This window comes from Hemitrygon akajei, chromosome 4, assembly GCF_048418815.1.
Source record: "Hemitrygon akajei chromosome 4, sHemAka1.3, whole genome shotgun sequence".
Lineage (NCBI taxonomy): Eukaryota > Metazoa > Chordata > Chondrichthyes > Myliobatiformes > Dasyatidae > Hemitrygon > Hemitrygon akajei.
Window position 1 is genome coordinate 67,851,282 of NC_133127.1, and position 21,665 is coordinate 67,872,946.

The window sequence follows — 21,665 nt, forward strand, 5'->3', positions numbered from 1 at the left end:
TAACAAAGGACAGTTCCAAGCTACCCAACCTTACCAAATAACTAAATTCAACCCCATACTTGTCTACAATTCCTTAATAAATGTCCAAACACAGATTTACAAAACAAATACAAAAGAGATTCTGCACATGCTGGAAATTCGGAGCAACACACAGAACACAGAGTAACTTAGCAGATCAGCCAACATCTATGGATAAGAATTAACAGTCAATATTTTGAACCAAGACCATTTATCAGACACTTCCTGATGAGTTCCTCCACTATTTTGTGTGTTAAACGTCTGTGTGGGTAAATACAGCTCCAATGACATATACAAGTTTGCTGATGACACCACTATTGTGGGCCGTATCAAAGGTAGTGATGAGTCAGCATATAGGAGGGAAAGCGAATTTTGGCTGAGTGGTGTAATAAGAACAACCTCTCACTCAATATCGGTAAGACCAAGGAACTGATTGTAGACTTCAGTAGAGGGAAACCAGAGGTCCATGAGCCAGTATACTCATTGGAGGATAAGAGGTGGAAAGGGTCAGTAACTTCAAGAAGACCTGTCTTGGACCCATCGTATAAATATAATGGCAAAGAAAGCACAACAGCACCTCTACTTCCTCAGAAGTCTGCAGAGATTCAGCACATTATCAAAAACCTTAGCAAACTTCTACAGGTATGTGGTGGAAAGTGTGCTGACTGGCTGTATTGTGGCCTGGTATGGGAACACCAATCTCTTTGAGCAGAAAATCTTACAGAAGGTAGTGGATTCAGCCCAATACATCACAGGTAACATGAAACATTGCCATAAGGAAGCAGCATCCATCATCAAAGATCCTCACTACCCAGGCTATGCTCGTCTTGCTGCTGCCATCAGGTAGAAGATACAAGTGCCTCAGGACTCACCCCACCAGGTTCAAGAACAGTTACTACCCCTGAACCACCAGGTTCTTGAACAAAAAGGGGATAACTACACTTATTCCATTGCTGGTGTTCCCATAACTGATGGTCTCAGTTTAGGGACTCTTTATCTTGTTATTTGATGTTCTTTCATACTCATTATTTATATTTGCAGTTTGTTGTCCATCCATCCTGTTTACAGTTACTGTTCTATAGATTTGCTAACTATGCCCACAGGAAAAAGAAGCTCAGGGTTGCATGTGACATGTCTATACTCTGGTAATGAATTTTACTTTGAACTTTGGAATATAAAATCTACCCACCATTCATTATTCTTTACAATCTAGATAATAATAAATTATAAAAGGGTTAAGAGTGAAAATTTACAAAATAAACCAAGTTCAATGATCTATCCTCTCTTTATAAAAAATGTCCACTAGAGGTTCTGAAATAAAAATAGAAAATGCTGAAAACCTCCAAGCAGGGAAGAGAAAGAGGTTGTGCAGTAACACAATGGGTTGATTTAGCCCATTTTCTACATGGACAATATTAATGACAAAGATCATGATAGAAAATTGTACAAAACCTCTAAAATATACAAGTAATGTACATTTTAAATGTCAATGAACAGCCTGGTACTGAATTTTTTTTTTTAAACTGCAGATGCTGGAAAACTGAAATATAGTAAGAAATAATAGAAAGTGGGAGTGGAAAAAGAAATAGTTAATGGCTCAGGTCAGAAACTCTTCATCAAACTGGGTAATGATGACACTCATACCAGTTGATCATGACATTGCATGCAAAACATGAAACATTTTCACAGAATAGAATGTACCATCTATTCTGTGAAAATACAAACCCCATTTTCAGAAAAGTTGGGATATTTTCCAAAACATAATAAAAACAAAAATCTGTGATATGTTAATTCACATGAACCTTTATTTAACTGACAAAAGTACAAAAAGATTTTCAATAGTTTTACTGACCAACTTAATTGTATTTTGTAAATATACACAAATTTAGAATTTGATGGCTGCAACACACTCAACAAAAGTTGGGACAGAGGCATGTTTACCATTGTGTTACATCACCTTTCCTTTTAATAACACTTTTTAATCGTTTTGGAACTGAGGATACTAATTGGAGTAGATTTGCAATTGGAAATTTTGTTCATTCTTGCCTGATATAAGACTTCAGCTGCTCAACAGTCCGTGGTCTCCGTTGTCTGATTCTCCTCTTCATGATGCGCCATACATTTTCAATAGGAGATAGATCTGGACTGGCAGCAGGCCAGTCAAGCACACGCACTCTGTGTCTACAAAGCCACGCCGTTGTAGCTCGTGCAGAATGTGGTCTGGCATTGTCCTGCTGAAATAAGCATGGATGTCCCGGGAAGAGACGTCGCCTTGATGGCAACATATGTCTCTAAAATCCTAATATACGTCTCAGAGTCAATGGTACCTTCACATACATGCAACTCACCCATGCTGTGGGCACTGATGCACCCCCATACCATCACAGATGCTGGCTTTTGCACCTTTCACTGATAACAATCAGGATGGTCGTTTTCATCTTTGGCACGGAGAACTCGACGCCCATTTTTTCTGAAAACTAGCTGAAATGTGGACTCATCTGACCACAGCACATGGTCCCACAGACTTTCAGTCCATTTGAGATGAGCTCGGGCCCAGAGAACTCACCAGCATTTCTGCATTGAGTTGATGTATGGCTTCCTCCTTGCGTAATACAGTTTCAAGTTGCATTTCTGGATGCAGCGATAGACAGTGTTAAGTGATAATGGTTTTCCGAAGTACTCCTGAGCCCAGGTGGCTGTAATTGTCACAGTAACATGACGGTTTCTTAGGCAGTGCCGCCTGAGGGCTCGAAGATCACGTGCATTCAACAGTGGTTTCCAACCTTGCCCTTTATGCACTGAGATGTCTGAATTCTCTGAATCTTTTCACAATATTATGTACTATAGATGTTGAAAGACCTAAATTCTCTGCAATCTTGCGTTGGGAAATGTTCCTTTTGAACTGACTAACAATGCTCTCACGAATTTTGGCACACAGGGGTGAGCCACGACCCATCCTTGCTTGCAAAGACTGAGCCTTTGAAGGACACTACTTTTATACCCAGTCATGATACCTCACCTGCTACCAATTAGCCTGCTTAATGTGGAGTCTTCCAAACCGGTGTTAGTTGAATATTCTGTGCACTTTTCAATCTTATTTTAACTCTGTGCCAACTTTTGTTGAGTGTGTTGCAGCCATCAAATTCTAAATTTGTGTATATTTACAAAATATAATTAAGTTGGTCAGTAAAACTATTGAAAATCTATTCTTTGTACTTCTGTCAGTTAAATAAGGGTTCACATGAATTAACATATCACAGATATTTGTTTTTATTGCATTTTGGAAAATATCCCAACTTTTCTGGAAATGGGGTTTGTACATGAAAACAACAAGAACATGAGTTAGAGCCATCTAAAGACATTGCGCACCAAAGGTCGTTCAGTAGACTTTTCAGTTCAGAGTCATACAGCATGGAAATGGGCCATCTGCCCCACTATGTCCAAGTCAATAAACAGGCACCCATTCATATTAATCCAATCTTTCAACATTTGACCAGTAGGCTTATATGCCTTGGTGATCTAAGTGCTTGTCTAGACACAACAATTCTGCTTCCATCACTCCCTCTGACAGTGCATTCAAGGTACCAGTCTCTAGGTGATAAAGGTCCCCCTCAGACCCCTTCAAAATCTCTTGCTCTTATACCTTCCAGTTTTATTTACCTCTGATAAGGGGAAAGATAACCCACAGCCTACGCTATCGATACCCCTCAAAATTTTATACAGCTTCTTAAGCACTAGAAATACATTTTTAGGCACACTTCATAAATACTCTCTAAATGTTTTCACAACAAAAACTAAATCAATAATTGACACAGAGTCCACACTTAATAAAGCAATACTGATCTATTGCTACTTAGTCTGTACAGTAAATGTAATTCAAAATTACTTTAATCTTTCATCACACACCCCTAGACTTGTTATGCACTGAAAGAGCAAATTGTGACATTATCAATTTAGCAAGTGGTCTCAATGGAACTTAGTTTTTTTTCTATAATTAGTTCACAGCAAAACATTACTTCCACATTCCAGCAATGATGTGCATGTAGTCATGAGACTCTCTGATCTCCCATAGGTTAAATATGCTCCAATAAGATGAGATATGGCATTCGGAGAACCACATAAAATGCATGAAATTGTTTCAAACATTTAAGGCACAGTGGGGAAGACCAAACAAAAAGGAAAAAGCCAATGACTGAGATTATCCTCAAAAGAGGAATGGGAAAGCTGTAATGATATGAAGAGTGACTTTAAAAACAAAGAGAAAGGAATCAAGATGGAGAGAATTGGACAGAAAGCAAACAACTAGCCAATATCAATGGTACAAAAAACAGAGGAACATAGCACTATCCATGTAACAGATGACATTTTTACTTTTAGCAGCAGATGCCAATTTTTGCTTAATATATGCAACACACACAAAATGCTGGTGGAACGCAGCAGGCCAGGCAGCAGCTATAGGAAGAAGCACAGTCAACGTTTCGGGCCGAGACCCTGACGAACATCAACTGTGCTTCTTCCTATAGATGCTGCCTGGTCTGCTGCATTCCACCAGCATTTTGTGTGCATTGCTTGAATTTCCAGCATCTGCCTATTTCCTCGTGTTTGCTTAATATATAACCATATAGCTGCCAGTTTTTAAAAAAATGCTAGCTAGCTGTGTGGCTGTATCTAAAGATAACATCTGGCATTACAGCCAAAAGCAAAAATACTGTATAAATTAATTACCAATATTAGATCAAGAAGCTTAGTAAAGTGCTCCCCAATGATCACTGTTTTACAGATCATGCAAGGAACATTTCCTAACAGGAATAAAAATGTTAGTAAATAATAAATAAAATATTATTTTACCATTGTGAGTAATATCTATATCGCAACTGTTTAGTTAGAACACAATTGCAAGAATAGGCTCCCTCAGCCCTGCTCTAAGATCATGTCCTCAACTTCACTTGCCTGCTCAATCCCCACAATTTTTGCTTCCCCAAATTTCTGCCAATAAATTGACAAGTTTGTTATAGACTACCACTATCCCATAGTTTGAAAACTCCGATGGATTGGCATCCAGCTAAACTTGTTTCTTATTCTACCTTTAAACTCACTGGGGATTCATTTCCTACATTCCCTTTGACAATTCCCAGCATTCCTTTTAAACTAAGCAGAGCCCTACTTCCACACACCCTTCAAAATTACTAGGTACCGTTTCTCATAGTCCCTTTACAATTCTCCATTGTACATTGTAGGATAAATTAGTAAAAGGTTCATGACTGAGTCAGTCATGTGCAATATGCATTAGGATATAAACCTCTTACTACAGGAACTGAATTACGTTGGAAATAAATCATGAAAATGGAGAACAGCATAAATATTGTCATATTTTGCTAAAAGAGACTGGAAGACTCAGTTGTTTGATGCAAGCCAGTAGAAAAAAAACATCACTCTTGGCACAAGTATTAAATATTACCCCATTCCCAATGCTCAGACATACAGTATATCCTTCAGTTTAGTAGTTCAGTCAGCCAACTGAAGGATTTAAAGCTGATAATCTTCTTGCAAATTAAGTAAATAGGTGGCTAAACATCAAATTAGCCACCTAGTGAATGAAAATCAAGCCAATTTTATGCTGAATGTCATGTGTTTTCCATGAAATTGGATCGAGAGTCAGGTCAATAGAGAAATGTGATAGAAAATAGAAAGAACACACACAAAATGCTGGTGGAACACAGCAGGCCAGGCAGCATCTATAGGGAGAAGCGCTGTCGACGTTTCGGGCCGAGACCCTTCGTCAGGACTAACCGACAGGAAAGATAGTAAGAGATTTGAAAGTAGTGGGGGGAAGGGGGAAATGCGAAATGATAGGAGAAGACCAGAGGGGGTGGGATGAAGCTAAGAGCTGGAAAGGTGATTGGCGAACAGCTCGTAGCTTCATCCCACCCCCTCCGGTCTTCTCCTATCATTTCGCATTTCCCCCTTCCCCCCACTACTTTCAAATCTCTTACTATCTTTCCTGTCGGTTAGTCCTGACGAAGGGTCTCGGCCCGAAACGCCGACAGCGCTTCTCCCTATAGATGCTGCCTGGCCTGCTGTGTTCCACCAGCATTTTGTGTGTGTTGTTGTTTGAATTTCCAGCATCTGTAGATTTCCTCGTGTTTGCTCAGAAAATAGGAAGTTTCTATTTGGCATTTCTACCCATATTATTCATGCAGAACAAATAAGAAAGTGGATGTAAAGTCTTCTGTTCTCAGAATGTTATTCAGTCCTGTCTCACAACATTCCTGAGGTTCAACTTTCAGTATTGCAGCGATGGACAAGCACAACAATTAGTCTTTCATCAATGCAAGGTCTTCATAAAATATAGAATGTGGAGCATTCTTTCTATCTATCCTTGATACATTATAGTCTGCCAGCTTCTCACCAAAAATCACAAACTGGCCGCCTCACAAGTAGTAATAGTTTTGGATGCATTATGCAGCTTTGAGAGTGATGTCCTAAGTAATGATCTATGAAAGCAATGTTAATGTCACAGGAAAAGGGACAAAACTCCAGATGCTGGAAATCTGGAGCAACACACAAAAAAATCACAGGTTGAAGTCTTTTAAGTCTTTTAAATGTACTTTTAAGTCATTCTGTATATCTACTGCAAATGAATTTTTTCTGATCTACATCCATCAAATGCAAATATTTCAAAATTAATGACATTTTTATTAAAGAATGGCTACATAGATGAAAATGATGATCTCCTTAGGCAATACGTCAAGGATGGTCCCTCAAATATGTCAAATTCTATGGGTTTTAAGGTGGCTGCAGAGGCCAAAGTGGGACTGTAGAATTCTGCCACAGGGGAGTAAGAACTGCTTAGCTCGTATTTTGTGTGCACTTGATGACTGGTGTCAAAGTTATCAAAGCCATCCTGAATGCTCCTTCTCCATTTTGTGCTTTGATGATCCAAGGATTCAGTGGGAACATTCCAAGAGGCTGTAAGAATTTCCTCAAATCAGTCTATCTTGTCCAGCTTGTAATATGCTGCTGTTATGGAACTCAGAAGAGGAGAGCCTGTTATTGGGTAAATAAGTGGCACAACCTGTCCATCACAGCAAACCAAGTATGATTACAACCTGCAATCTAACAATGTTGATTCACTTATCCTGCCAGACAAGTTTTGGAGAGTTTGTGGATTCAGCACTGATGATATCCCTCTAATGTTTTAATATGTCTGCTGTGGGTAGTTCATGCGTCAGGATAGAAGTGGTCATTGCCTAGTAGACCAGAAGTTTTGTATCAAGTTTGAGGTCCTTCGAACAGCAAAAGCTGTTCTAATACACAAAAAGATACTTCAAAATTTCATCATTATTTATCTTCAATAAGAGGCAGCTCCCAAGATGTGAGTAACAGTCCAACTTACAAGGATATTTTTGGGGACCTTTTTTCTGAGGGCAATGTAATAGGGTATAGGTGTGATGGCCTGTGTTCTGCAGAAATACAGGCCATTCTCCTGTAAGTTCAATGGATGAGCTGAGAGTGACCTTGCACTAAATCTCCAAACATGCACTTGTACAAGCATCATCTGTATACAGAGCTGGATGACTGAAGTTAGGGTTCTGGAGTAGAGTGTTACAAGCTGATTTATTTCCCAAATGTCCTGCAGATGGAAATCGTGTTACAGGTATGAGCAGCACCACTGTTCAAAAGATTAGAGAGAAGTGTTGGGATAGTGTTGAATTGATACTCTATAACCAAGTAGAACTCAATTGGGGATGAATTACTTATACTACAGAAAACACATCAGCTTCAGCACATTTGCATGTCAATTCAGTAATCATTATTTTTATATTCAAACTATTCTGGTGTTTTCTATAAATCCACTCTAAACCAAAACATTCTTTTTTTAGTATAATGAACAGAAGAAGTTGCAATACAGTCGGCCCTCCTTATCTGCGAGTTCCGCATGCACGAATTCAACCAAACGCGAATCAAGACAACCCGGGAATGCTCTTCCAGCACTTGTTGTTCAAGCATGTACAGACTTTTTTTTCTTGTCATTATTCCCTAAATAATGCAGTATAATAACTAGTTACATAGCATTTACATTGTATTAGGTATTATAAGTAATGTAGAGATGATTTAAAGTATACGGGAGGATGTGCGTAGGTTATCATGGATCGGGATCGGAAAAAAACGCAAGTTCTCTTACTAAGTAAGTCAGAACAGGTACATCCGGTATGTTATGTGTGATGAGAAAACCAGATGGAGATGGGGTCCAGAGTTGACCGCCCCCCATGAACTATGCTGCTAACGAGAGAGAGAGATGGAGAACAGAGGGAGAGAGGGAGAGAGAGAGAGACATACATGATTTAGTATTATGGCTTCTTCACTGATTATTTACCTTTTGCTACAAGGACACTTCTTTGCTCGTTAACATTCCTGCGGAGACAGCAGGGAGTGGTCGGTTTGATGGACATGGAGTTGATGGGTGGCTGATACCCCGTCAGCAGAGATAAAAGATGGGTCTGCTGAGACACCGACACACACACCATGAGACACTGTAAGAGTGTTGTGCACCCACAGGAAGGTGGGGGCTTGGAGGACCGACTCGGGAGATCGGTCACAAAGCTCACAGTGTGACGGCAGGAAAGGTGGGGTCTTGTGTGTGTGTCTACTCACGCCAGAGTGACGAGCCCACCATGGAAGAACGGTCTAGCCGAGAACGGAGGGGTCATAACCGAATGACTACATCAGTACAATGGGACAAGAAGACAACGGAAGGTTTGCCTGCTGCAGCTGCTCACATCTCACTCACACTCTCTCTCTCTCTCGCTCACTCTCTCTCTCTCTCTCACTCACTCTCTCTCTCTCTCTCTCTCTAACGTCACAACAGCAACTACCTCGACTTAAACTGAACTGAACTCTGCATAATCTTAAGACTATTCATTTACCCCTAGACTTTGATAGAGCTTGGTTTTTGATTCTTATTTCTACACTTCTGTATAAATATATATATATATATCATTGCTAACCTGTTTTATATGTATATTTGCATTTTTGATACTGTATTGCTTAGTTTACTAATAAACACCTTTAGTTACAGCACCACCAGACTCCAACGTATCATTCCACTTCTGCTGGTTTGTTAACCCAGTTACGGGGTACGTAACAGGTATTATTTAGCGTCAGTTAGTCAAACGTTTGTCTTAGTATATAGTATATATTTTACCTTTCTATGCATATAAAACACTTAAGAAACATATGTATTTCAATAATTAAACCACTGCATCGCTTAGTAATAATTGTAGCTTTCTTCGGGGCAGGGCCTTCACATGCTCCATTATTCTCACTTCATCATTTTAAAATTGTTCCGATTGTTGACCGACTGTAACCTAATGCTTTTCCAATGATCGATGGCATTTCACCTCTTTCCGATCGCTTTATTATTTTCACTATATTTTCAATCGTGATCGTGATTATTTTCGTGAACAGAAACATTGCGGATTCAGAGCTCCACCTGATCCTAAAGACCACCGCACTGAGACAGGTTAAATAAGGTTCAGGGTTCCGCTGGGTCCTAAAGTCCACGGCACTGAGACAGGTTAAATAAGGTTCAGGGTTCCACTGGGTCCTAAAGTCCACTGCACTGAGACAGGTTAAATAAGGTTCAGGGTTCCGCTGGGTCCTAAAGTCCACTGCACTGAGACAGGTTAAATAAGGTCCAGAGTTCCGGTGGGTCCTAAAGTCCACTGCACTGAGACAGGTTAAATAAGGGACTTGAGCATCCACGTTTTTTGGTATCCGCGAGGGGTCCCAGAACCAATCCCTCATGGATAAGGAGGGCCAACTGTAAATTGACCTCAACACAAAGTCTAATGAAAATATCTTAATACTAACCTACTTTATTACTTATTAAACATATTACTTTAAAATGTGTTTTAAACGCAATGTACATCTCATTACTGTAGACACAAGAGCCTGGAAGACTTTGACCCAAAACATCAACCTTCTTTTTCTCCCATAGAAGCTGCTTAACGCACAGAGTTCCTCCAGCAGATTATCCGATTATCACTGTGATGTTCAACTGATTTTAACATATTTAACTAATTTTGAATGTCATTGACATTAAGAAGCATTAAGGGTCCTTGACAGGTTTGACAGCTAAAAGCAGACACATTTTTAAGTACTGCTGTTTCAGGCACACAATGATTTGGGGATTTGGAAAAACAAACGAAGCAATAGGGGCAGTTCACCGCTGTCTTTAAGATATGGCCCAATATATTTCACCAGTCATGCACTATCCAGAAATAAAGTAAATTGAAGAGAATGTCAAAGCAGCAAGTGTTACCATCAAAGACATAACAATATTCCTGCATTCTATATAGTAAGCAGAGGAAGTCTGATGAAAGAAAGGGCACAATGGATTGTTTATTTTCTTGTTTGAAATAGTTTAAATATTTTTATATTAAATGGGAAAGAAAACCAAAATCAACATGAAACATATATTGTAAAAATTGCATAAAATCATATGTATAAATCATGACTTAACAGGCAAACAATCAATGCAGGTATTAACCCTTCAATTAAGCTTCTTGATACAGTATCTCAAATGAGAAAAGCAAATTTGGCTCAACTTGTGGTAAATTGCCAAAATGTAAGAAATTATGGTAGTACAGAAAAGTACAGAAAACTGCCAACAGAAATGTCCATCTGTTCATGGTACATTCAGATATTTAAAGAGAAAATTTTTTAGAACACAGTGAGACATTGAAATATATTAAGATGTGACAGTCAAAGAAATTTACAAAAAATTGTACAATCTGCAATTAAACAGTAGTGTTGATTGATTAAAAACAACACAAAACATTTTGTAGATGCATAGGAGAAAGAGAATAATGTCAAATGAAGGTTTGATAAAAAGTTGGTTTTAATGAAGGTCCTTCAATGCAGCAATAAAGCAAGACCCAACTGAAACAATAGAATGGGTTGGAATTATTTACAGGACAGAGTCTGTGACAGATGCAAATGACATTGACTTTTGTCTCCAAATTTTTAATAGGAGTTCAATCAGACTGATATCAGATGGACAGTCTGATCACCTATAACCAGCTACAGGGTCAAAAAAAAAAGTGCCAGAGGAAGTAGCAGGCTCTCACTGGTGTACTGATGGAAGCTGACCAATTTCTGCATTTGACACCACAGTACTGCAAAATATCCAATACCAGGTCATTAAAGGCATAGAGGAAAACAACTTCCCAAAAGTATTGAAATGTTCAACGGCAATCAAGAGAAAATCTGCAGATGCTGGAAATCCAAGCAGCATGCTGGATGAATTCAGCAGGCCAGGCAGCATTTTTGTGTGAAATGTTCAATGGATCAGATTACTCACCAGTGTTTTCTCTCTCGCGTCTCCAAGTTTACGCCTTTTGTGAATATGCTTACTGCGTTCGATTTCCACATCACCATAGATATTTGACAGGTCATCCAATAAAATAAGAGGAACTTGGCTGCTGGAAGGGCTTGGTGCTAATAAGAAAAAGTATTTTAACTGTTACAAAACAATGTGCATCAACCAAAAATACATTACTGTGCAAATGTCTTAGTCACATATACATAGCTAGGGTGCCTAAGGATTTTTGCACAGTACTGTAATAATTTTATGTATTGCACTGTACTGCTGCCACAAAAATAAAAATTTCATGACATATGTTAGTGATGATAAATCTGATAAAAATATGGGTCTCTATTGTGGACTTGGAGTAGGAAAGGGGCAGAGAGAGGGTAACAATGGTTGGGAAAGGGGGAAGGGAGAGGGGATAGAGTGGGAAGCACCAGAGATACATTCTGTAATGATCAATAACCAAATGTTTGGAATCAAATGATCTTGCCTAGTGTCTCAGGACTAGGTGTGTCTACAACTTTGTCACCCCATGCCACCAGCACACTTCTCTGCCACCTGTCCCAAGCCCCTCCCGCAGCGCTCTACCCTCACCATTCCTAACATCTCACTCTCCGCTCCACGTTGACAAATACACTTCTGTGGAAAAGTCTTAGGCACCCTAGTTACATACATGCCTAAGATTTTTGCACAGTACTGTACAAGTAGCTTAACAAGATCATTCAGGTATTTTGGTTTAAATGTATTCACTGTGCATAATGTAAAGGTGCCATTTAACATTTATGATGTTAAAATCCCTTTGTTGGCATCTAGCTTAATACCACAGCGCACACTTTATTACAGGCAACATTCAAATCAACAAATGTTAAATGTTAACTTTGCCAACTTTCTCATTAATTGATATACAAAATCATATAGATACATTCCTTTATATTTATCTGCAGGCTGAAAGAAGGAAGGGTTGGCTTGCTGAACTTGGAAACTAAATGTAATTTCAAAAGTTGGTCACTAACAGGAAAGCTTCTGCAACTGAACAACACTTTCTTTCGAGAATTACAGTATAGATGAAACCAAAATTAACGTGAAACAAAGCATTCGCATGGCATGGTATATCATTTCAATTATTGTGGCATAAAAGGCAAAAAAAATGGATAATCAAGTATGGTTCCAAAATCTTTCATCCCTCCCCACTTAAATAAATTTCCCTTGATAGCTCTTTATTTGAAAATGGCAATTCCTTTCTCCATTTGATTTTTGTCCTGCATTTTTTTGGCTCAAGGTAAGAGAAAGTATACTAATCTATGTGGGCAAATGGGATTACAATAGATGGGAAAATGGTTAATGTAGATGCAGTGGGCTAAAGGGCACGTTTCTGTGCGGTTGTACTCCACAACTCGCTTTAATTCTCAGCAACACCCTGGAATTGGAACATTCCATCTTCATTTTTTTTTGCACTTTTCAAATGAATCTATTCTTTTCTCTGTATGATGTAGTGCTGAACATGGGCATTGCAATTGTTTCTCTCAATAATTTCTCTTAAAGGCCACTGATCTTTTACATATTTTATTCCTCAGAATATTCTCTTATTTGATTCAATCCTATGTGTCTGTCACCTTCTCCAGGTCCTTCCCATTTTCTGCAAGATTTGCAAGCATTTTGAGACTGCAGATAGAACAGGGAGAAACAATTGGAGGTGACTGGTTTATGTATGGGGTGAAATGGCCATGTAGTGGCTAACAGAACTTCTATATCCACAGTAGTCATAATGGCTTCCAGAAAATTTGTGTATCAGCAGATAAAAGTCATTATCATTCTGTCCAATTTGATTTTGAGGAGATACAAGGCAAATAGAAAAGAGATGAAGGGAGATGAACCCAAGATCCAAGCTGGCTAGAAAATATCAGTAGTGGAAGGAACTGGCTGTAACCAATTCTCTTACACCTTAATCTCCATGAATTTACTGTGGAGTTTATAATGAAAATTGTTGTGGAACTGTCACAACAATTGAGTCTTGCAGAATGATTTTTGATGGAATGTATTTGCGATGGAAGTTAAATCTAGACAGATGTGTAATCTTCTGGGCAAATAACAAAATTAGAAAGGTAAAACATTCATGTCAAACATTTGACAAACATGACAAGAAAGAAATTGCCTTTCATGTCCTGAAAACATCCAAAATCTTTGCAGTCATAATCTCTACCACAGAGGCAAATGCAACAACCACCCATGAAATTACATAAATGACCAGTTACTTTGTCTCAGGGTTGTTTAGTGAAAGTTGCTCGGCAGATCAACATTCTCAGATAGAGCCTTTGAAACCCCTCAAACTTCACCAGACTGCAGTATGTTTGGCAGATCAATACTTGCAGCCAGTCTTCTTAATCAGTCCTTCGGGATCAAGAATGATATACTTTCGCCCTGATTGTGTGGCTCTGCAGTAGCAAATGTCATCAATATGGCAACAGTAGATTCTACTATAGATGGGGAAGGTGGTGGCCAATGGGGTGACTAAGTGTAATCTGCAAGGTGAACAACCCCCTGTGCAAATCCCAAAAGGCCTCTGTGTTATCATAATGCATTGCCCCTCAATGTTGTCAATACCATTCCAAATGTTCCCTCTTCACTTTGTGCTGTCATGGATCAGAAATTCCCACTGCATGGATATGATGTATTTCAACAAGGATTGAGCACTACCTTGAATCTTTTCATCTTTCACTCAATAATCCCTTCCCATGAGAGAGCTCAAAATAAACTGGCAAAAAAAAGCAACTGCAGAACCTGAAAATCTGAAATAAAACAGGAAATGCTGGAAATAATTAGAAGGTCAGACCGTTATCAATGGAGAGAGGAAGTGTTAATATTTCAGATCTGAGACCTTTCATCTGTCCAAATCATGAAACCTAGACTTAAAATGTTAAATCTATTTCTCTCTCAGCAGATCAAGCAGTATCTGTGGAATGTTTACAACATCTTTTTATTTTACTTTGGAATATAGTGAAGGTTTTGAGATTGCCGGATTTTTTTCAGTCACTTGAGATATTTGCTGTAAATAAGACTGAGTCACTGCAACCCAGTAAATCATAAGTTTTGTGCAAGGCCTGAGATCTTGATCTACTAATACTCTTTTAATCAAGTATCCAAACACTCTGCTGTTACAGTGACGACAGTGAAATGTGAAGTACACCATGTGTTCTGCCAACCTTCACTGTTGAAGAATAATGTGTTGCTGCAGTAGCATATAGCAGAAAACCTTTATCTTAAAGATGGATCTTAACATCTTATCATGAGGATGTTGATTGAGCGTAACATCCATTCTCAAGTACTTAAGTGAAAAACTTCAACAACGGTTTGGAAAGCTGCCTCTGGCCTGCAGCTTCGATACTGAGCTTTAAGTAACCTGGATCTGGATTGGCTACTGTAAATTGAAGAGCTCCCCATTAAATACCCTATCACTCCTCCTATCTAAAATTGTAATATCAAGTCACCTCCACAAAGGGAAAACAATTATGATATTTACCACACTCTTTAGGACCTGTCATGAAGTGGTCAGGATTACAAAAGTAACAAACATGAGAAAATCTGCAGATGCTGGAAATCCAAAGCAACACACACAAAAATGCTGGGAGGAACTCAGCAGGTCAGGCGGCATCTATGGAAAAGAGTACACAGTCGACGTTTCGGGCTGAGATACTTCTTCAGGACTCTGGGCTTTGATGTATACCAGGGGGAATAAATAAGAATTGCAATTTGATAGGATTGGAATCATTTCTCACAATGGATATTCCTGAAGACAAAATCTGTAACAACTTTATTGCCCTCTCAATAAAGGGGGAGGGGGAGGGCAGAAGGGAAGGGTGGGATGGGGAGGGGGATGGGTACGAGGAGAGGGAGAGAAAATGGATGGTGGTGACTGAGAGGTCAATAAAGTTATTACAAATTTTGTCTTCAAAAATATCCATTGCGAGGAATGATTCTGATCCCATCCAAATTGCAACCCTCATTTGTCCCTTTGGTATACACCAAAGCCCAGAAATATCATTTTTTTAAACCATTCAAACCATATTCCTAAGATTATCTTCATTCCAAAGCTTGAACCTGTTAGGTTCAATGTTCCTAAATTATGAACATTTTCTAAATAATGTTTTCCCCTTCCCATTTGTTCAACATATTATTTGTGACTGAACAAGAAGCTGTGCAAAATTATGTTTTTCATATTTGGATCCAAAGGATTTTGTGTAAACATTTGTTGAAGTTCAATAGCTCACAAGAAGCACTGATGCAACATATCAATGTAATGATGCCTGGTTATACCTCCTGTCCAATGCATGTCTTCTTTATTGTTTCATTTGATTTTAAAATATGTCATCATAGTACAGGTACAGTTTCTGTCAAATTCTGCTTTTTTTACTTTGCTTCCTACATCAATATACAGATGAAGTTAATAAAGGAACTCCTACAAATAAGAGAACATTAATTCTGTTCTACCTGCTACTATGCTATTTCTTTAGCAATTCCTTAACTAACCTTGAAACAGAGATGGCTGGATACTAGCAACATATTGGAATGCATTCTTGAAAAATACCAATAGAGTAGAGTAAACAACTTGATGCTTATATTTCCTGTGTCCTTCGTCATCAAAGTTGTTTATATATCTGCATAAATCTTTCATTCTGTGCAGAATTTCACCACAACTCCTAAAATAATACACAAGAAAATCCAAGACTTAAATGAGCATAATAGTTTAAAAAGTACAAAAAAGCCACATCACTGACACACTATAATAGATTAATCTATTTTAAGAAATGTTTATGTTGCACATATAGTCAGTGATGAAAATTCTAAAGACAGTACAATAACACAGCTCAAACATAAGCATAAGGCAATTCTGAAGTAAGAATTGATCATTTGACTAGTTCAGTTTAAATTTTTGTATTCATAAAAAGCTGCTTGTGGCATTTAATTAAGAAACAATTGTTCAATCCAGCAAGAACATTAAAAATATAAAATATCAAAGCAAAAATGAAATACATTAATTAAAGCCAATAATGGGGTTTAGGAAAATTAGGAGAAAAAGGACAAGGAAATAATTAGTTCAATATATTTTAATAGAACAAAGGACATTTCAGCACAGTACAGGCCCTTCAGCCCAAGTTGTTATGCCACACACAGTATTTTGAATTCACTGAAACGAAGGTGTAAGGAAGAGATATCTGGTCAAATATCTATAGCGTAATATAGAATCATTACAACATTAGACGCAACCATTCAACCAATGGAAGTAATGTCAGTTCTTGTCAATCCCATTTCACAGCTCTTTCCCCATGACCCTGCAAATTATTTTCTATTGTCTTTATCTAAAATCTTTTTAAAATTACTAAATGATTTTGTTTCCACAATCCTTAAAATCAGTTCTAGATCCTGAGTAAAAGTTTCTCCATACACATCCTTTGTAACTTTCTCTCAAAGCTTTAGTTGACCTGTGGTCCATGAACTACTCATTAACAAGTTTCCCTCCACTTACACCCATCCAAACCAGTCATAATTAGATGCCCGAAAGTTGAAATTTAGGAGAGCAAACAGCATCAAATGCATGGAAGAGAGTTTAGCTAATAGCAGATTATAAAAAGCCTGTTTGCCCTTGGAATGAAATGAAAAATACTTCATCTGACTGAAGCATGAAGAAGTAAAATTTGGAGAATTTTTATGACAAACATTCAAGAAAATGGATAAAGAAAGCGCTCAGCATTCTAACCTGTTTGCTTTGTCCATCTGCCACTCACACCTCATTGCCACGATAGAGAGGATTTCAAATAACCTATCCCAAGGTTCTACTATCATGGATGACTTCTCAGTCAGACCTTCTATAATATATTTCTGAGTGTTCCGCTTAGTGGGTGACTTTAAATCAGCTGTGTCTTGGGTACCTAGCAAAAGACAGCAATGGATTATTTTGATGACTGTTACTTGTATGTATTAGCTGTCAGAATACAAAGACTAAATTCAGAATTCATAAAGGAGGCAGCTTCCAAGAATTCTTCACCTAAATATTTCAGATATCAAATTTAGAAAATATTGCAACTGATTGACATTTTAAGTCTTCATTATAAACAGTTCCAAGATTCTGCCAATTCATATTAAAGGTTCTTTACATTGTTACCTGTTATGTGTGATGTCATGCATCATTGAAGTATGATTGCTTCCCCCTCACTTTTCGAACATGAAAATCAGATGTTTCCCCAAAGTATCACTGAGAACATCAACTGAAATGTTCTGCCAAATTATGCCCAGTTTCTCAAAAGACTGTGAAACTATACAGAGGTAAACTGCTTGATCTTATCCCAATCTGCCAAAACAAACTCTGATACTAACCTAATGGGGGAGGAATATTTCTGTAAGGAGATAATGACAATAATCTTTTGTTACATCTTCCTTGTTAGCAAATTACAGATCGAAAAGAATGTACATAACAAGACTCGAGTCATTCCAGGGTCAGGTGAATGTATTACTAACCTTATAAAGGCACTATCAAGAGTTTGGTAGAGGGACACCCCACTGAAGACATTGGATTAGATAGATGTCGACAGTTCTCTGAATTATAGTACTAACATGGTTGCCAAACTCTTTAATCTGATAGAGATCTACCTAGCATTCCACCAAAAATTCACATAACTGATCATGGAAGTGTCAACAGGACCGTGATGAGATAGAACAAAATCTTTTCTAATCTTCTAGTGATGCTGTAATTGTAGGTTAGAAAACCATACCAGTGGTTACTCCAGTTACATTTCCCAGCGATCAGGTATAGAATATCTAGGTAAAAACCTGGGAAAATGTTTCAATCTTCCTTTTAAATAAAAAATAACTTGAACAAGGAAACTTAGAAGAGAAGCAAAACAAAAGACTAAACTAAGTGCTAGAACTACTAAAAATAAATCTATTTTGAACAGCTTACACAGGTGATTAATAAAATACTCATTTAGATAAAGAAACTCGTCAGCAACCTACTCATAAACAAATCAAAATACACTATTGTGGACTGCAGATGTGTATTGACTTACCTTGATGCTGGCTTTCCAATGAAGGTGATCTAGTAACATAACCAATATAGAACTCTGCTGCCTTATGAAGATACTGATACAGCAGGTTAGAAGGTAATCTCACTTCAGGGTTATTAATAATTAGAGGTAGAACATCACATACTGTAGACAAAGAAAGTACAATGGGTTACAGAAACATAGTGAGAACTAAAGCTTTCAGAGATGATTATGTAAAAAGAGCTAAATTAAGACTATTTCATCTTCAAACTAAAGTGCAGCCTGTGGGGCAGAAAATACCCCCATGGACTTTTTATAAACTAGAAATCATGGGAAGATAATGTTGGACATTGATTCTTAGATAATGATGCAACATCCCTATACCCCAAGAAACACAAGTAGAAGAGAGGGAAAAAGTAATAAAAGGATCAAAAAATGCATTAGATCCTTTGACAGCTTATTTTATTCTTTTATCTCCTCTGAAGCCAGCAACTGCTAATGAGGTTTGATCAAAATGGACAAAGACTTTACAGCTACCGCAAACAAGGTATACACCAAGGAAGTGTGGGTCTGCTGCACTCGCAGTGTGTGTACAAAGCTAGACAGGGAGCTAAACAATTTCTCAAAAATTAACTGAGGCAGAAGCTTTCTTCAAGGTTTTTAATGAGAAAACTTGCGAAATTGCAGTGTTAAGTAAAATATGTTCTACGATTCAACACAGAATCGTCGAGTGCCTGAATATACCAATACTATTGATTATTTTCACGATCAGTGTTAAACAAGATTATACACACATGCAATATTTTATAACGATATACACTACAGTGAACTCGCAGCACAACGCTAACTTAATAGCGATAAACAATAAACATAATACTTCCTTCAAAGTACATCTACTAAATGTTTACCAATATTAAGAAAACTTAAGAATCTCTCAAGATTTATTGTTTCAAGGGAAAATAAAGAGTGGATGGAGATGGATGTCTTTGTACCATGTGTATTGCAAGTTGAAATCTAAATTAACCAGCGCAGGAAATTATGTAAAAGGCTGTTTACGTACAGGAAGTAACGTTCATACAAAATGAACAGCGCCTCCAGAGGCCAGAACAGTGGGAGTGTTGCTTTGTTTTCTGTAGTATTTGCTTGGCTATTTCCACATATAAGGCATGTAAATTGCAACAGAGAAACAGGAGTGATTTCTTCTTTCTCATACCTAATCTAGAAGCACCTATTTTGCCTAAATATGACTCAGAACCACACCATATACTGTGTTTACTGAACGAAAGACTGGGAAGTTCCAAACCAAAGCAATCTAAGTGATAATATTCCAAGCAACAAACGATATGTTACAGGGTTTCAATCCAAAATGCCACCAATTGCTCTCCTCCCTCAGATGCTGCTTGACTCACTGAGTTCTTCCAGCAGATAATTTGTTGCTGCAGATTTCAGCATCTGCCTTCTCTTGTGTCCCCACTGTTTTTCCAACCTTTCTCAGACTGTCAAACCAATGGTTCTTACCAAATAACTTCCTAAAGCAGTTGACGGGTGATTCTTGATCATCCATATTTTCAGCTTCCAATAAAGTTTCACCAAGGCTGACCTAACACATGAAACAAAAGAGACATACACAAAATATTTATCATTTTATCTAGTTGAATATTTTAAAAATTCTTTGCAATTAACAGTCTTGTAGTTAATGCCGGGTGTTAAGTCACACAGCTTCCGTAGAAAACTACATAAATCCAGGACAAGTAAAGGCCACGTGCCCAATTTTGCTCACTTTATGTCACTCTGCTTACAGCGCCAACATCCTTAACTCATTCCCCCCACTGCACATATCTCCTTATCAATCACCTAAGAAGCTTCTTCTACACCTTCAATGAGATCAATAATTCATTCACATATCATTTATACCAATACAAAAGAAAAAGAACAATCTTTTCATTTATGCAACCTAATATATGTATGAAAATAATAATAAATTTCTGGTTTCTCAATACTGAGACATAAGGAGAAGACTAAGTCATCAATAGTAAAGGATCTTGAAAAAGGGACTTAAGGAATTACAGTATCTGTTGGACCTCACATTTCTATCATTTAGGATTGGCAGGAGAGGACTGGGGTATAATTACATCTTTAAAGTTTTACAAACTAAGCTAACCATCAATTTAAAACACAAATGAAAGTTACCAAAAGTAAATACACATCATTAAGAATAATGCAAAAAAAATGCAAAGGATAAGTAAAACAAACTGAAGATAAAACAGGCTCACTGTTAACAGAATTCCAATATGATTCCAATGAAAATCAAAATCCATGGGAATTGTATTGGCACCATTATTATCCTTTATTTTGATTAGAATGGCATCTACTTTAGAGTCATAGTTGTCAGTTAACACCAATTTTGTCTTGTTCATCCACATGCAAATCTCAAAACCTTCTCCTTGATAATGAGGTAAAACTCCTTTCAGTCATATAAGGAATTTTTACCCCCTTTCCACCAATGAAGCTCAAGCAGATGTGGTCAGCTAAATATATACTTATCCACAAGAACTTCCAAAGCCAGTCACCCACATTTGAGTCATTAATATAGAATAGCAATTCAAATCAAGAGGCTTATTAAAAGTAACCTTGGTTCAGAAAAGAATTTTAGTAAGAGAGCGAAGAAAAAGCACTATGTACATTTTAATCTTATTTTCATACATAACTAATCCACTAGTACATTTACAACAGTATGATTAAATAGTTCTCATTTGAATATACATACTCCATGCTGTACCACAGACTCTGGAAACCTTCTCAAGAGAAGCAGCAACATCTCTGCTCTCTCCAATGTGTTGAAGCACTGTTCTGTTGCTTTAAGGAGCATTTCACATTGCACTCGACCTGGAAGGGTCTCGAACAACCCTGCAAAGTAATTTAACACGGATACTACATTTGCGATTTGTGTAAACGATTTCTAAAATGTTCTGTATATTATTTTTACTTCACTATGTTACAGACCATTCAAGCCATTTCAGACAGGATATGTGTCACTTCTATACTTTATTTGTACTTTGCACAAGGAGTAAAAGAAAAACTGCAGATCCTGGAAATCCAAAATAAAAATAGAAAACACTGGAAAAATTCAGCTGGTTCAGCAGCATCATTAGGCAAAGAAAAAGCATCGATGTTTTGTGTTAAGGACCCTTCCACAAAAACAATAATGCCAGCATTTCCTCTTTTTAGTTATTGGTGCA

The 21,665-nt window shown here is 37.7% G+C and overlaps 1 protein-coding gene across 2 annotated transcripts in view; it reads right to left on the bottom strand.

The window, feature by feature from the left end:
- ints10 (integrator complex subunit 10) overlaps nucleotides 1–21,665 on the bottom strand; it is a 60,107-nt gene that overhangs the window by 32,703 nt on the left and 5,739 nt on the right. For both annotated transcript variants that reach the window (XM_073042787.1, XM_073042786.1), the window contains exons 4-9: nucleotides 21,194–21,333; nucleotides 19,945–20,026; nucleotides 18,451–18,591; nucleotides 17,145–17,316; nucleotides 15,917–16,086; nucleotides 11,384–11,520 (exon numbers count right to left, since the gene is read on the bottom strand). In XM_073042787.1, coding sequence (XP_072898888.1) covers nucleotides 11,384–11,520; nucleotides 15,917–16,086; nucleotides 17,145–17,316; nucleotides 18,451–18,591; nucleotides 19,945–20,026; nucleotides 21,194–21,333 — 842 coding nt within the window. The remainder of the gene's footprint in view (nucleotides 1–11,383; nucleotides 11,521–15,916; nucleotides 16,087–17,144; nucleotides 17,317–18,450; nucleotides 18,592–19,944; nucleotides 20,027–21,193; nucleotides 21,334–21,665) is intronic.